Source organism: Pangasianodon hypophthalmus, chromosome 8, assembly GCF_027358585.1.
Source record: "Pangasianodon hypophthalmus isolate fPanHyp1 chromosome 8, fPanHyp1.pri, whole genome shotgun sequence".
Classification (NCBI taxonomy): Eukaryota; Metazoa; Chordata; class Actinopteri; order Siluriformes; family Pangasiidae; genus Pangasianodon; species Pangasianodon hypophthalmus.
This window is the reverse complement of record NC_069717.1, coordinates 19,974,747-19,988,407: the sequence shown is the minus strand read 5'-3', so window position 1 is coordinate 19,988,407 and position 13,661 is coordinate 19,974,747. Positions and strand designations below refer to the sequence as shown.

At 39.3% G+C, this 13,661-nt stretch overlaps 1 protein-coding gene across 4 annotated transcripts in view; it reads right to left on the bottom strand.

Moving 5' to 3' along the window:
• The window catches only part of bsna (bassoon presynaptic cytomatrix protein a), a 117,803-nt gene extending 104,142 nt beyond the window's left edge, over positions 1-13,661 (bottom strand). For all 4 annotated transcript variants that reach the window (XM_026925086.3, XM_053236464.1, XM_053236465.1 and 1 more), the window contains exon 1: positions 13,289-13,661. In XM_026925086.3, coding sequence (XP_026780887.3) covers positions 13,289-13,458 — 170 coding nt within the window. In that variant the 5' untranslated portion in view covers positions 13,459-13,661. The remainder of the gene's footprint in view (positions 1-13,288) is intronic.

Here is a 13,661-nt window from a genome sequence, read left to right as displayed (position 1 = left end):
GCTTGCACATTTTTTGCAGTTGTTGTCAAGTTTGTATGTTTTTACCAATGACTGTATATATGAGTGGACACCATGGCACCATTCATTCCCATGGTGTGGATTTTTAAGCCTTTTCAATTGAAAAGGGAATCGCCATCTTGCAAAAATTGGAGCCAGAGCATGGGCAGTAAATATGGCCAGGTGGAAAGTGAGTCCGCCTCTCACCCGCCCATATCAGTGATGGACATGACACTTGTTCATGTTGGAAGCATGCACGCAAGGGAGCACATTGGCTAACTCAAAGTGGCAAGTACAGCATTATTAATTATTATGTAAAATGCTAAATTGTAGTTGTATCATTTTTGCACGTATACTGATTTTACTGTTATCGGGAAAAGATTTTAGAAGTGCGCTCTTTTATGCTCTGCTCTCAGTGGAGTTCGTTTAAAAAGGAGTGACTGGCTAATCTTACCAAGCTACTTTGAGTGTAGCTAAATTGTAAAATTGTAAATTGTTATGAGATTTAGCTCATGTTAGCTGCCTTGGTTTATGCCATCACTTCACTCAGGAGCTAGGATAAACATCAAAATGAGCAACATACTGAAAATAATGAACTCTCTGCTGAGTATCTGTTAGAACAGTTAACGGAAGAACAAGACATGGCTTTGCTCTAGGATTGTCAAAGCTGAAACACTGTAAATCTACAAAGCTTTAAAGATGTTAAATAGAGTTAGCTGGGCTGTAATCTCATTAAGAGCTTCAGGAAAGTGCAAGCATGTTCAATTCTATCGCAACTATAAACTGTCAATCTGTCAACTGTAAATCACACCCTTTTATTTGTCATCAAATAATTCCTATAAAACACATTTATGATAAGAAAAATATTGGGGGAGATATTGAGGTCACCTGAACTTGAAAAACTACAGGACACTATTCCCAAAATTAAAATTGTGAAGATGTATCTTAAAATGTAAGCTTGTGTCCTATCCCCTTTATTAACATGGGAATGGGCCGGGGTTAAAAATTGAACTGCAGCCAGCCACTAGAGGGCCACAGAGACATTTTGGCTTCACTTTTGAATCCCTGTTTGGATGGTGACCCATATATACAGTCACTGGTTTTTACAGTAAGTTGGGCTCTGAACACATTTTTAAGAATGACCTGTGTTACACTGTTGTTCTATCCAGTACTACAAAACAGCAACCTTAACATATTGCGTATAAGAGCAATATGGGCAAGCAATACTGAATTCATGCTTGCACAGACCTATACATATTGAAACACCATGATCTTCAGTCTGCTTTAAGCAGCATTAAGTCATCTTCTGTGCATAATGGCAAAATTTGAATGATCAAACATGCTGGATCAGGCAAATCAGTCAAAATCGTTCATCCAAAATATTGCATTCAAAAAATGTCAGAATGAACATTAGCCATTGTGCTACCAACCACAGAAGATGAAAATTGTGCCATTTTTTTCCTAAGCAAAGAAAAGTCAATAGAAGGAAATCATTTTATTATAATATTTTACTGCATTAAGTGACAAGAGTCATTTGGACAAAAGGTGGGTATGTTTCAGACATAGAATCTTAAATTCCAAATTCGGGTTTTCATTTTTGAAGATATGAAAAATTAATTCAAATATGAATACTACTCCACAACTGAAGTTTGTCCTTGCCAACCGAAAACACACACAAACGCAGTAATAATATAGTAAAATCCTGTATAATGTAGTATTATCTGAATTCAGGCAGAAAGTGTTGCTATGTTGAAATTGATATCATACATGCTGACATTCACATGCTCTCTCAGCATGATCTTCCGTCCGAAATTGATTTTCTTTGGCAGCTATAAAACGATGTGTTTCACAGTTCCCACTGCAGATACCATTAGTGTTTCAGTGATGAACATAATTGTCTATCGCATTCAAGCTGACACACACACACTTACATACAAACATACACACAATTGCTGCAGTCTCTGTAAAAACCTATATGTACAATTTCAATACACAATGAACTGATACCTGAAAATGCACAACGCACACAAATATCACTAATATTGACCATTTGACCAACAATGTGCCAATGTTTGATATTCATGAAATAGGAAAACTTAACCTAACATAAGAAAGTCTCCTCCAATCGTCTGTTCCTTATCTATGTGATGGATGAATATGGCTTAAATTTCAATGTTATCAACCAGCTGAGCAGATTCTGTAGTCTCTCTGAGTACTAAACAGATTAGTAAAGGGGACGGCAAGGAGTAAAGGGGAAAAAGAGGGGTTCTCTGCTGACATTTTTATCTATGCTTTCTCTTTGCTGGCAGGAAACAGTTGGCAACTACTTTAAGCAAATATTAATAGGTTTTTGGGATTCTAACAATCTGCTCTATTTCAATTAATTTCCATAGCCTTTTTAAATGTAAAGGTAAAAGAGGAAAAGTACAGTCTTCAGAATATTCTGGTATCTATATGATTATTCAGCTTTGCGAACAGGATGACATTAACTGACAATCACTGTACAGGCAGTTTAATTATTCATTTTATTAAAGTAATAGTATTAGTCTTCATAAATTACTATTAATTAGTATTAATTCATTAATGGTAATAGTATTAAATTAGTTTATTAGGCCATCTGCTAGACTATTCTGAGCTAGAGTTAAGATCAGAATTCTGTTATGCTAGCAAAATGTTGTACACTTAACATAGCCAACTGGTATTCCCTCATTTTCACCCCTTAACAAAATAGATTACCCAATTTTAAGGGGTTCTTAAATTTCCATATACTGTGATACAGTATGTGGAAATTGCTTATACACCTGCTTAAACCAGTAAACAAACATATACATTCAAAGACCATTTTTATTTGTTCAGTGTTCATTAACAAGAATTTGTTAGTCATGAAAGAAAGTCGCTTACAGGTCACAATAAAGTTCAAGGTTCAATTTCACTGCATGTAACTGTATATTTGCTTGTGCGTGTCTGTGTGTGTGTGCATGTGTGTGTATGTATGTGTCTGTCAGGGGCAAAATAATAAGACTTTGTTGAAATGTTCCACAGTTGAGTGACAGCTGAATGATCCAAATTGCTGCTTCCCTTGTCTGCTTTGAAAACTAGAGAATGGGTATAGTTTCTAGTTATGCCATTACTGAAGAGCCTCATTTGTAATATTTTGATGTCCCCAATAAAAAATATTTAGCATTAGTTTCACTTACATTAGCAGACTGAGGGGAGTGGCATATTTTCATGGTTAATTATATCACTGCTTTGTCTTAGCATCCTCAGTCAAGTGTACATGGGTTTATCTAACACTCTGCTTTGTGTTTTCCACTGACATAATAAAATAATGTGATCATGCAGTTTTGAACATGCTACGTGAAGCCAGCCAAATACATCTTTTCAAACAGTCAGGGGGTGGCGTAACACACTCAGAGGAAAGCGCTATCCGGACACTTCTGCATGCATGAGGTAATAGCTGCCCATGACTGGCTAGTGTGGCTGTGACTGACTGGGGAGAGAGAGTATGCTTTGAGACTATGGCCAATTCTGCTCTCTTGGACTTCTGGCCATGGATGGCTGAGGCATTGTTGGGATTTTGAACTCATGATCTCTGGATGTTATGGCAAATGCTTTTCTGTTGTGCCTGGTCTACTGATTGCATAAATCAGGGCCAATTAGAAATTATAATCATAATGGCTCCTTCATTTGAAACTCTAACAGCCCTGAGAGTCTTTGACTCTCACTTGGAAATATCTGAGATGAAAATCCCCTAAAAGACCCATTCCGCAGCCATTTCATTTTCACTGACAAAGTCTGTGCAAAGCAGCTGAATGTCGAGTAAGAAGCGATGAGAAATATACAAATGCAAATAACAGGAGATATTATAATAATAGGAGAAATGAACACTTTTTAGCAAAATGTCTTCCAAAATTTTTCATACTTAGTTTATATTATATGTATATATTTTTTTTCAGATAGCTATGAAGAATACCTTTGACAAAAGAAGAACGTACTGAAATTGTACTCATGGCTGGATCGGGAAGCTGTCGCAAGGTTGCGATGGACTTTAACAGGAAAAACGGCAAGCACAATACACACGACACTGTTGCCAAACTTATTGACAAATTCAAAAAGACTGGAAGTGTTGCGGACCAACCAAGAAGTGGACGTCCATGAATATCCACTGACAAAGTCACAACCGACGTGGTGATGGCATACATAGTGTCCTATGTATGGAGACTTTTAGGACAGAAAAAGACAGAGAGAGAGAGAGATAAATAACTGCAGAGAAGCCTTAATATTTCACTTCTGCCTATTACTCAATGGAGAGTCTTGTGTTATGAATTAAATTAAATTTATATGGATTCTGTTCATGGGTCAAAGTGTGGACTTCACGAAATACTTAGCATTCTGCCAAACACAGTGTGCACAGGGTGATTATTCTGTTTATTGGGAGATATGTAGTAGTTTTGTCAATCTTTACATAATTAATTAATTAATTAATTAATTAATTAATTAATTGTAATGCAGAGAATTGCCATTGGAACTAAAGGGAACAGACGTTTTGCTTTTTAACATAGAACCTGTCTTTTTCCTGCCACATTTGAATACTAATGCTTTCGAAGATTGTCCATCATGACATTTGTGAGAAAAGTCCCGTTGCTCTGGAAACTTTGTATACTATGCTTTCACTACATTCACGATCAGTACTAAAGTACACTGCAGTTACTTCCTGGATTCTATATATTTATAACGGATCTGGGATCAAATTAGATATTACCATACAATATAATATTAAAATGATCCCAATTCCCATTTGTTAAAAAAATTCCTTATTCCATTGCCCAGGCTCCATACACACCCCACCCCCACCCCATGTGTAAGACAGTTTATAGCGTGGTGGTCATTGTAAACTCTGGTTTCCTATTTTTCCCACAGTGTTCTCAGTTACAGGGGGTTCTGAGATCACTCATTATTTGAGGAAAAACCAGGACTAAGCAGAAAGCATAGAAGAAGCTAACAAGGACATGGCTAAATATTTTGTCATATTTTCTTCATCAATAATTAAAAGTGATTATGTTTAGATAGACTTAGAACAAGTTAGTCATACATTCTGTTATAGCTATGTCCCTCAAAATAAATGACTTTATAATGTATGTGTGCCCCAATGAATAGTAGCAGAGAGTGAAGACTGTCTATTTTTTGATGGACAGACATTCCTTTTTGGTGATGCTGCACCTTGACTCTGGCACAGACAATTTCCTGCTGATATATAGCACCAGGCAGTTTTCCCTCTCCACCACCTGAGAGAAAATAGCCCCCAGCCCTCTGTACTACACATCTGTCTCCAACATAAAAAGGAGAGAACAGTCACAAAGGCCTGCTAGCACTGCTCTAACCAGTGGATCATTCAACTGGCACTCCCACTGAGATCAGTCAGTGGTCTGGTGAGGTTTGAATAATTAAGTACAAACCTATGATAATATACCGCCAGCCCCAGAAAATGTCTCACCTCTTTTTTTTGGTCTTGGGTCACTGGCAGGCCACAATCATAGCAGTCGTATCAATTTGGGGATACACCTGCCCATGATACATATGCCCCTGTCTTTCATTATTATAGATTATGTCATCTAAATGAGCAGCAGCCTATGCAGTGTTGAGCTGTAGTACCCAGTCGATTAGCTATTTGTAGCTGGTGCTCCAAAAATCCCAAACTGAGGAGTGATAAATTGGGGTCAACTAATGGGATGGAAAAAGTCATTTTTCCTTTGATTTTAGCTATGAGGGACTCTTCTGCAGGTCTCAAATCCAAGGTTGAATAAGAACCAGCCACACCTAACTGATCCAGGAGGCTGTCAATAAGAGGCATTGGATTGGCATCAAATTTTAAAACTGCATTCACCTTCAAAAAGTCTTGAGCACAAGCCTATGTGCCTGTTCCAGTCACTGTCTGACACCTCTCTATTATTTTCGGCCTAATTCGGCCTGAGCCACTTTTCTTTGTGTTAAGGCAAGCAATGCAGCTGGTTGTGTAAACCAGGCTGGGTGAGTCTCTACATAGGGTCCTATAAGGTCAGTGTGCCAAGGCAGGGTAGAAACCATGTCTGAAAATTCAGCTTGCAGCTTAGCAACCTCTGCTTTCCAGGACAGTGACAGATGGTCTCCATCTCCATCTAGATGTTTTTGAACACTCTGGTCCAGGCTCATTTCTCTATGCCAACACCATCACCAAAGCAACAGGGACTGCCTCAGCACCGTTTTACCAGATTTGTTTTAGGAGGTGGTAAATCTTTTTATTTTGGAGAGTACTTTTGACCCAACTATTTCTCCCAATTTCTGCATCATGTCCAAATCTCTCAAATTTTTAAGCATATCACCAACTCATTGGTTTCAGGGCAGTATAAGCTGGTTTGGATTTCCTTTATTTTGTACAATTCGTAAAGTCTGTGTAGTGTTCTTGACAATATACCCTGATATGTTAGGGTCTCCTTATACCAAATGGTGTCTGAGCCACACACTTCACTGATATCATCTGCAATTCAACCATCGATCACAGTGAGCTGGTGAAAAGCATTCCGCAAAGTATCTTTGTGTCTACCAGAGGTCTTGCCACCCCATTACTTGCCCCATCTTGGTCACTCTGACATGTGAAATTGCATCTTTTGGCAAGGGAGCAAACATCACACTGCTTTACTTGCCAGAATCGATCCATTCCTAAGTCCACTGTTAACTGAACACAGCCTGAATAATTGCTGGCAGGTAAGCACAGCAAGGCTGTGAGGGTTTCTTTCAGCCTGGTGCTGGGGACATGTGCAAGTTTCCTAGTCCATGTTTGTGCACATTTGGTCCTTGGCCAGATTGATGGCACTGGACCCACTACAAGATACTAGCTAGAAGTTGGGTGATGGACTCACCTCCACTGACTGCTTAGACATCACCATTATCTTATTACACAGGGTGGCCACCTCATAGCTCCAGGGTCCTAGGTTCAATTGTGAGCTTGGATTACTGTCTGTCTGGTGTATTGAATGTTCTCCCCCTGTTTACATGGGTTTCCTCCAGGTTCTCCAGTTTCCTTGCACTGTCCAAAAACATGCAGGTAGGTGGATTGTTTGTGCTAAATTGCCCATGGGTGTTTGTGTGTGTGTGTGTGTGTGTGTGTGTGTGCATGGTGCCCTGTGATGGACTGGCATCCCATCCGGTGTGAATTGTCCCACCTTGTGCCCAGTGTTACAGGGACTAGCTCCAGGTCCACTGCAACCCTGACCAGGATAAAATGGTTACTGAGGATGAAATAATAAATGAATCATTTAAATTTAGAAAACATATATCTGAAGATTATGTTATTCTTTCACGACTGTAAAAATGAGTCTCAAATTTAAAGACTTTAAAGAGTTAAAGATAATGATTGAGGACAATTAAAAATGCTGTAAAAAATGCTAAGGCATGTTCTGGAAAACAATAACAAAAAATAACACATTCAAATGTAACACGTACATATTAGTGCCTATATCTAAATTTGAACTTATATTTGGTTTAATTCTATGAAATTCTAGATTTAAAGGAAATCTGTTTTACAAAAGTATCCAGGCACACAGAGAATTTAAGCATATGTTAAACCTTAATGATATTCCTACCTAATTATCCTACCAGTAATTCTAACAAACAAACAGACCAACAACCTGTTGTTGATTTAACAACTTACATATTGAACATATGGCATGTGAATATGTGATGAGCATCTTTGACCATTTGTTCAATATGCCAGTAGTGTAACAAAAACATATTTGTAGACACAGCTAAATTAGTAGGCCTAAATATTATGGTAATCTATTGCTTGCAAACTCAGTGCAATACCAAGTGGTAAAAGAAATTATTATTAATAATAATAACAATAATAATAATAATAATTATTATTATTATTGTTGTTGTTGTTGTTGTTGTTGTTGTTGTTTTTCTTATTACAGAGATAAAGTCCTTAGTGAATCCTTTAAAGGTACAGTCAGTGATTTTGTGAAAGTGAGTGGAAGCCAGCTGTTTTGAAACATAAGCTTTCTGAACTGACAGGCAACATGATTAACAGGCAAATAAAGACAACTCCTTGTCCTGACTTGTTGGATGTAGGTGGTCCACCAGCATCAGCTACCAGAGTATGAGAACTTTGCCAGATATTACAGAAAGTTTTCTAACTTGCAAATCACTGAGTATAGCTTTAAAGAAGCCCTGCAAGCCTCCCTGGCGCTCACTGGGGGTGCTGGCCATGGTGCTGAAACTGTAGTTTTTCAATTCACTGGCCACATAGTTACATTTGGTTACATCTGTAATAATATAAAACACAAGGCCAGGTGCCAGAAAACATATAATTGGAAGTCATGTTCCCATCCCTCCACCCCTAAAAAATAGGAATACTAATGAAAAATGTTAAGACAAGATACTCCTTTTAAGGCTAATCAGCTAGAACAGCATGGTTATAGATCATGAGCTCTAATCCTTTCAATTAGACAAAGTACAGACTTGGACCAGACACATTTACCAAACTTCAACATGGACGATATCAATTTCCTCTGGTAGCTCCAACAGATGCAGCTATGTGATGCCATTATAAAGGGGGTGTATAGTTAACACCAATACTGCAGCATTTAGCATATGCTCAGGTAGAACTCTAAAACTCGAGTAATTTGGTAATATGTTTAACTTGTTGAGCTTGTATTTTTCCTAAAACATTTTCATCCTGTCAATTTGGATTAAGCAAGGTTACACTTCAGATAAGATAATATTCAATACAATATACGGACAAAAGTTAGTAGACATTTGATCGTCACACCCATATGTGGGCCTTCCCCAAACTGCTGCCACAAAGTTGGCAGCACACAATTGTGTAGGATGTTTTTGTATGTTGTAGCATTACAATTTTCCTTCACTGGAACTAACAGGCCTAGACCAAACATGTTCCAGCATGACAATGCCCCTGTGCACAAAGCAAGGTCCATGAAGACATGGTTTGCCAAGGGTGGTGTGGAAGAACTTGAGTGGCCTGCATAAACCCTGACATCAAACCCACTAAACACCTTTGGAATGAACTGGAATGCCAAGTGTGGCCCAGGCCTTCTCACTCAAAATCACTGCCTGACCTCATTAATGTTCTTGTGGCTGAATGGGCACAAATCCCTATAGCCACATTATAAAATCTAGTGGAAAGCCTTCTCAGAAAAGTGGGTGTGATAGTCAGGTGTCCACAACCTTTTGGCCATATAGTGTACATTATTAAGATAAATATTTAATGCATTATTCAAAAAATAAAAATATTCTATAAATGGACCCCTGCTTCTTCATCTGAAAGCCATTAGTACTTATGGTCAAGTACTGTGTCAAATAATGCCTTTGAAAATTAGATCACTACTAAAGTATATACTGAGGAAGATGTACTGATGCTATAGACTACTTTAAAACAGATGCAAGATTATGTAATGTAATCCTTACAGAGATATAAGGGCAGTGAATTTCCATCATAGACTAACATGCTTAGTTTTTACCACATGATTTTCCTTATTTTACCCTACTGGATTCACTCCCTTGGACTTTAAAACCCAAAAAATAGCAATCTACTCCAATGTTAACTGTCCTCAAACTTAAATAGTTGCAAACATGTAAAACAGTTGTGAGGTACAGGCATGCAAAGTATAATGCAATTTTTTAGATAAATGTTTTCCCAGTATACAGTTTTTTAACTCACAGGTATGTGATTGTACTGAAACCTACTGATATGCACATGTCAAGTACCAATATACATGCAGTACATATGCTGGTTTTGATAGAATGCAGTAATACTGGTCTCTGCTAATGTCAAAACATGTACATAGTTTTAGGAATATAAAGAAATACTTGTGAATTAACCATGACTCATTGGAATCAATCATAAGAAATTGTCCATGTTTGCTTTCTACAAGTCTATTAAAATATGAACATGTACACTGTTGACCTTAAAACGCGCATTTTTTTTATTTCTAAGCTGAAATTCTAAATTCTGTTATTTCAGATTTTTATTTTTGTTTCTTGTATATATATTTTCAATCAGACAACAAGGGTAAAAATTAAGTTGATACAGCATATCACACAGTGCAAGTAAAATAAGCATATTAATATCAGGTTATGAATGCATGGCAAAATAATCAGAGGGCCACTAATGAATTCCACTATACTAGACGCACAGTGGTTAGGCGCACCCCAAAAAAAGTATCCACCCTATCTCCAGGACATGGCCAGGTCGAATCCTGACGATGCTACAGACATCTCTCGTTTGGAGTCCAAGAGAACACAATTGGCCATGCTATGTGGGCGGGAGGGGGGCATTACGAGCTTCACTGTCAAAGTTAGAGTAACACTAACCAATCGTGGGCAACTGTAAGCTCATGTAGGCTGAAGAGGGCAGTTAGCACTTCCCTCTGTGTTCAGCTGGCCTGCAATGTAACATCAACAGCAGTTCGGAAAGACGCAGTGGTTGGCTTCGCATATCTTGGAAGAAGCATGTGATAATCATCACCCTTCCCGGTCGGGAGCTGTCTTATGGTAGAGGACAGCTAGCTAGTGGGACGGACTTGGCAAATGACCAAAAAAAAGCACAGTGCACAGTATACTGTGCTTTCATATAGTACAACCAGTGGGGCTAGTAATATAACAAATGCCGTCATCAGTCACATTTAAAGAACCTCTCAGCTTTTTCATGTCGCATTACATGCTTCACTGCCCAAACCCAGAATCTCTGCTGTCAGAAGGTCAGCATTACACGACTACACTCAAAAACACACAATAGGTGCATTTTCCTTGTGCACTGTTAGTAGATGCAAAGCTATGCTGGAAGCAGCCCAGGCAGTTTCAGCAACTGCTGAGGAAAGATGAATCTTATTCAGGGAGTAAAGAAATAAAGCTCTGCTCCTTTTCATGGCTCACTTGGTTTGTGGTGCTGCAGGCTACATGGTATATTAGTGAAGGGGGAGTGCATCATTATCAAATGCCAAGCCCATTTGTGAGAGCTGAATTAATCAAATGCTTTTTTGTCAGAAATAATAACTGTCGCTTAATTCAGTTGCTGTCAGGATGGAACCAGGCATTTCTCTATCAATCTAATGTGTACACTATAACACATTCTACACTTTCCACACTCACTCTTCCTCGCTCTGTCACACACACCCTGGGCTAGAATGATGAACAGCCATGATCCTCTTCTCAACACAATCATGGTCTGATTACTAGGGGCAGTCAGGAGCCATTACTTACATGTGGTCAGGATTGAGAGGAAAATGCACATGAACTGCAAATTGTGTCCAGTATCCTTTTCTCTCAATCTGCCCAGCAATGTCAAATCACAAATTTTCAAAAAAAAAAAAAAAAGCTAATTGTTCTATTAATGTAGACATAATCTACATTTAATACGAATATTTTCATCTATTATATTATTCACTTTTTATTGATTGCGTAACTCTTTTTTTAGTCATTTTAACTGTTTGGCTTTGTACTCAACAACGAAGTGCAGTTTAGCATCTAAATTAAGAAATGCAAATAGCAGCATTGTGCAAAGTTAACAAAGTGGTCTTGTGGACTCAATGCCTCGACAAGTCAGAGCTGTTTTGGTGGCACAAGGGGGACCTACACTATATTAGGCAGGTGGTATTAATGTTATGGCTGATTGGTCTGTGTGTGTGTGTGTGTGTGTGTGTGTGTGTGTGTGTGTATACAGTAAATAAATAAACAAGGCTATGGGTGTGCAGTAGCTTTTTGACTGCCATCTCCATAACCTCCTCGCCTCATTTTTTGTTTTAACCACTAAATGTATTCTGGGTAACAGTAACTAAACACATAAGATAATTCTGGGGCAACAGCATCCACAAGTGTACTGGCAGTCAGATGCAGAATACCAAAAAATACTTTTCTCTTGCTTCATACTTTCCTATATACTACTATGATGTATTTGCAGCGTACAGTATGACATGCTGGTGCCGTATACAGTGTACAATATGCAGATTTATTATTTTAAACGCAACCTTTGAACCCCTCCATGTGCAGCGACTTGTTCTCATTACCGGAACAGGCCAGGTGTTGAAACAAATGTTCAAGTCGCACCTGAATGGGAGGATGGGCAGATGACGCGCGGGCTCGCACACAGAAAGAGGAGGAGCGCGAGCAAACACGCTGCACAAAATCTTGCTCGTTCACACGCATCATTTTTTCAGGGGTTGTTACCATTTAACAGAAGAGGCTTTTCAGCTGTTCCTCTCCGATCCACGCCTAGATGTTGATGATAACTACGTTCATTCGCGTATAGCTGTTTGTGCAGCTATGCACTCAGGGCTCTGCAAAGGCTCTTATGTAATGCATGTGGAGTCTCGAAAACATCCCTGATCAATTATGGGAGCAAACACAAAGGGTCAACATTTTAGTGAGAAATTGTAAATGTTTTAATTAGGCCTACATTGCATTCATCCACATGGGAAATGAGCTACTGTGCTCACAGCAGTGAATGACAAAAGCATTTCAATAAACCACTGATGTACATTTCGGATGTATTATTGCATACATCAGAAGGATGTACGGTTTTGACAACGAAATGAGGATGCCCAGTGGAATAACGCTGATGCTACGCACGGCGACACACCAAGCACTTCTCATTCACGCACACACACACACACACACACACACACACACGCACACACACACCAATGCACACTACAACCAGCGCGTCAGCATCACATATATCCTCCTGCGGGAAATGTGTCACCGCATTTGGACTGTGTGTGTCATTCCTTTCATCCTAAAAACGGTTTTCGCATCTTTCACAAGGAGCGAAACCGTTACGAGAAAGCGTACACAGCAATACCGTACACCGCAGCGTGCAGAGAGAATATGAATGGCATGCAAAGCATACGCACGTGCGCGTGCGCGCGCGCACACGAACACACATATACACATATACATATATACATACACATGCACACAGACACACGCACGCACGCACGCACACACACACGCGCACATATACACGACGACTGAGGGCGTTGCGCGAGCGTAATTCACTGGAGAGAGCGGAAGACAAGGACGAGGCACTTCGATTAACCTAAACCTCCACACGAATATTATGAACTGCCTGTGCCTTCCGACCATAGCAAGGCCTTTTTAATCAACAGCAGCATCATACACAAATGTGCGAAGATTTTTTTATTTTATTCTTTTTTTTTTTTTTTTTTGCAGATCTGCCAGGCTTACCTCGGCTGTTATAACGGGTTATAACGTCAGCAGTGTATGTTTCACACTTTACCTGTTCATCCCCGTCCCAGTTCCCATAGCAGCTCCACCACCAGCCGCAGCGCCATTCACAGGCTTGATATGCTGTCCAGAGCCCGGTGATGCTGAAACGGAACCTGGAGCTCCCGCCACCCCGAGCACAGAGCCTCCTTCCCCGCCTTCGAGGCTGGCTTCGTTCCCCATTGCCTTTTTTTTTTTTTTTAAATTACTTAAACCGACCAAAGAGCTCGAGTTTTTACGGTTCTGCGTAGTATACGTCAAAATAAAAAAAAAAACAATAATAATAAACAAATCGCGGACTCAAATAGGATGCTCGTCTTCCGCCATCATCCTCTCGTTCTGAGACTGAGCTGGTGCTGAGCGCGTGAGCTGGAGGAGGCGGGAGC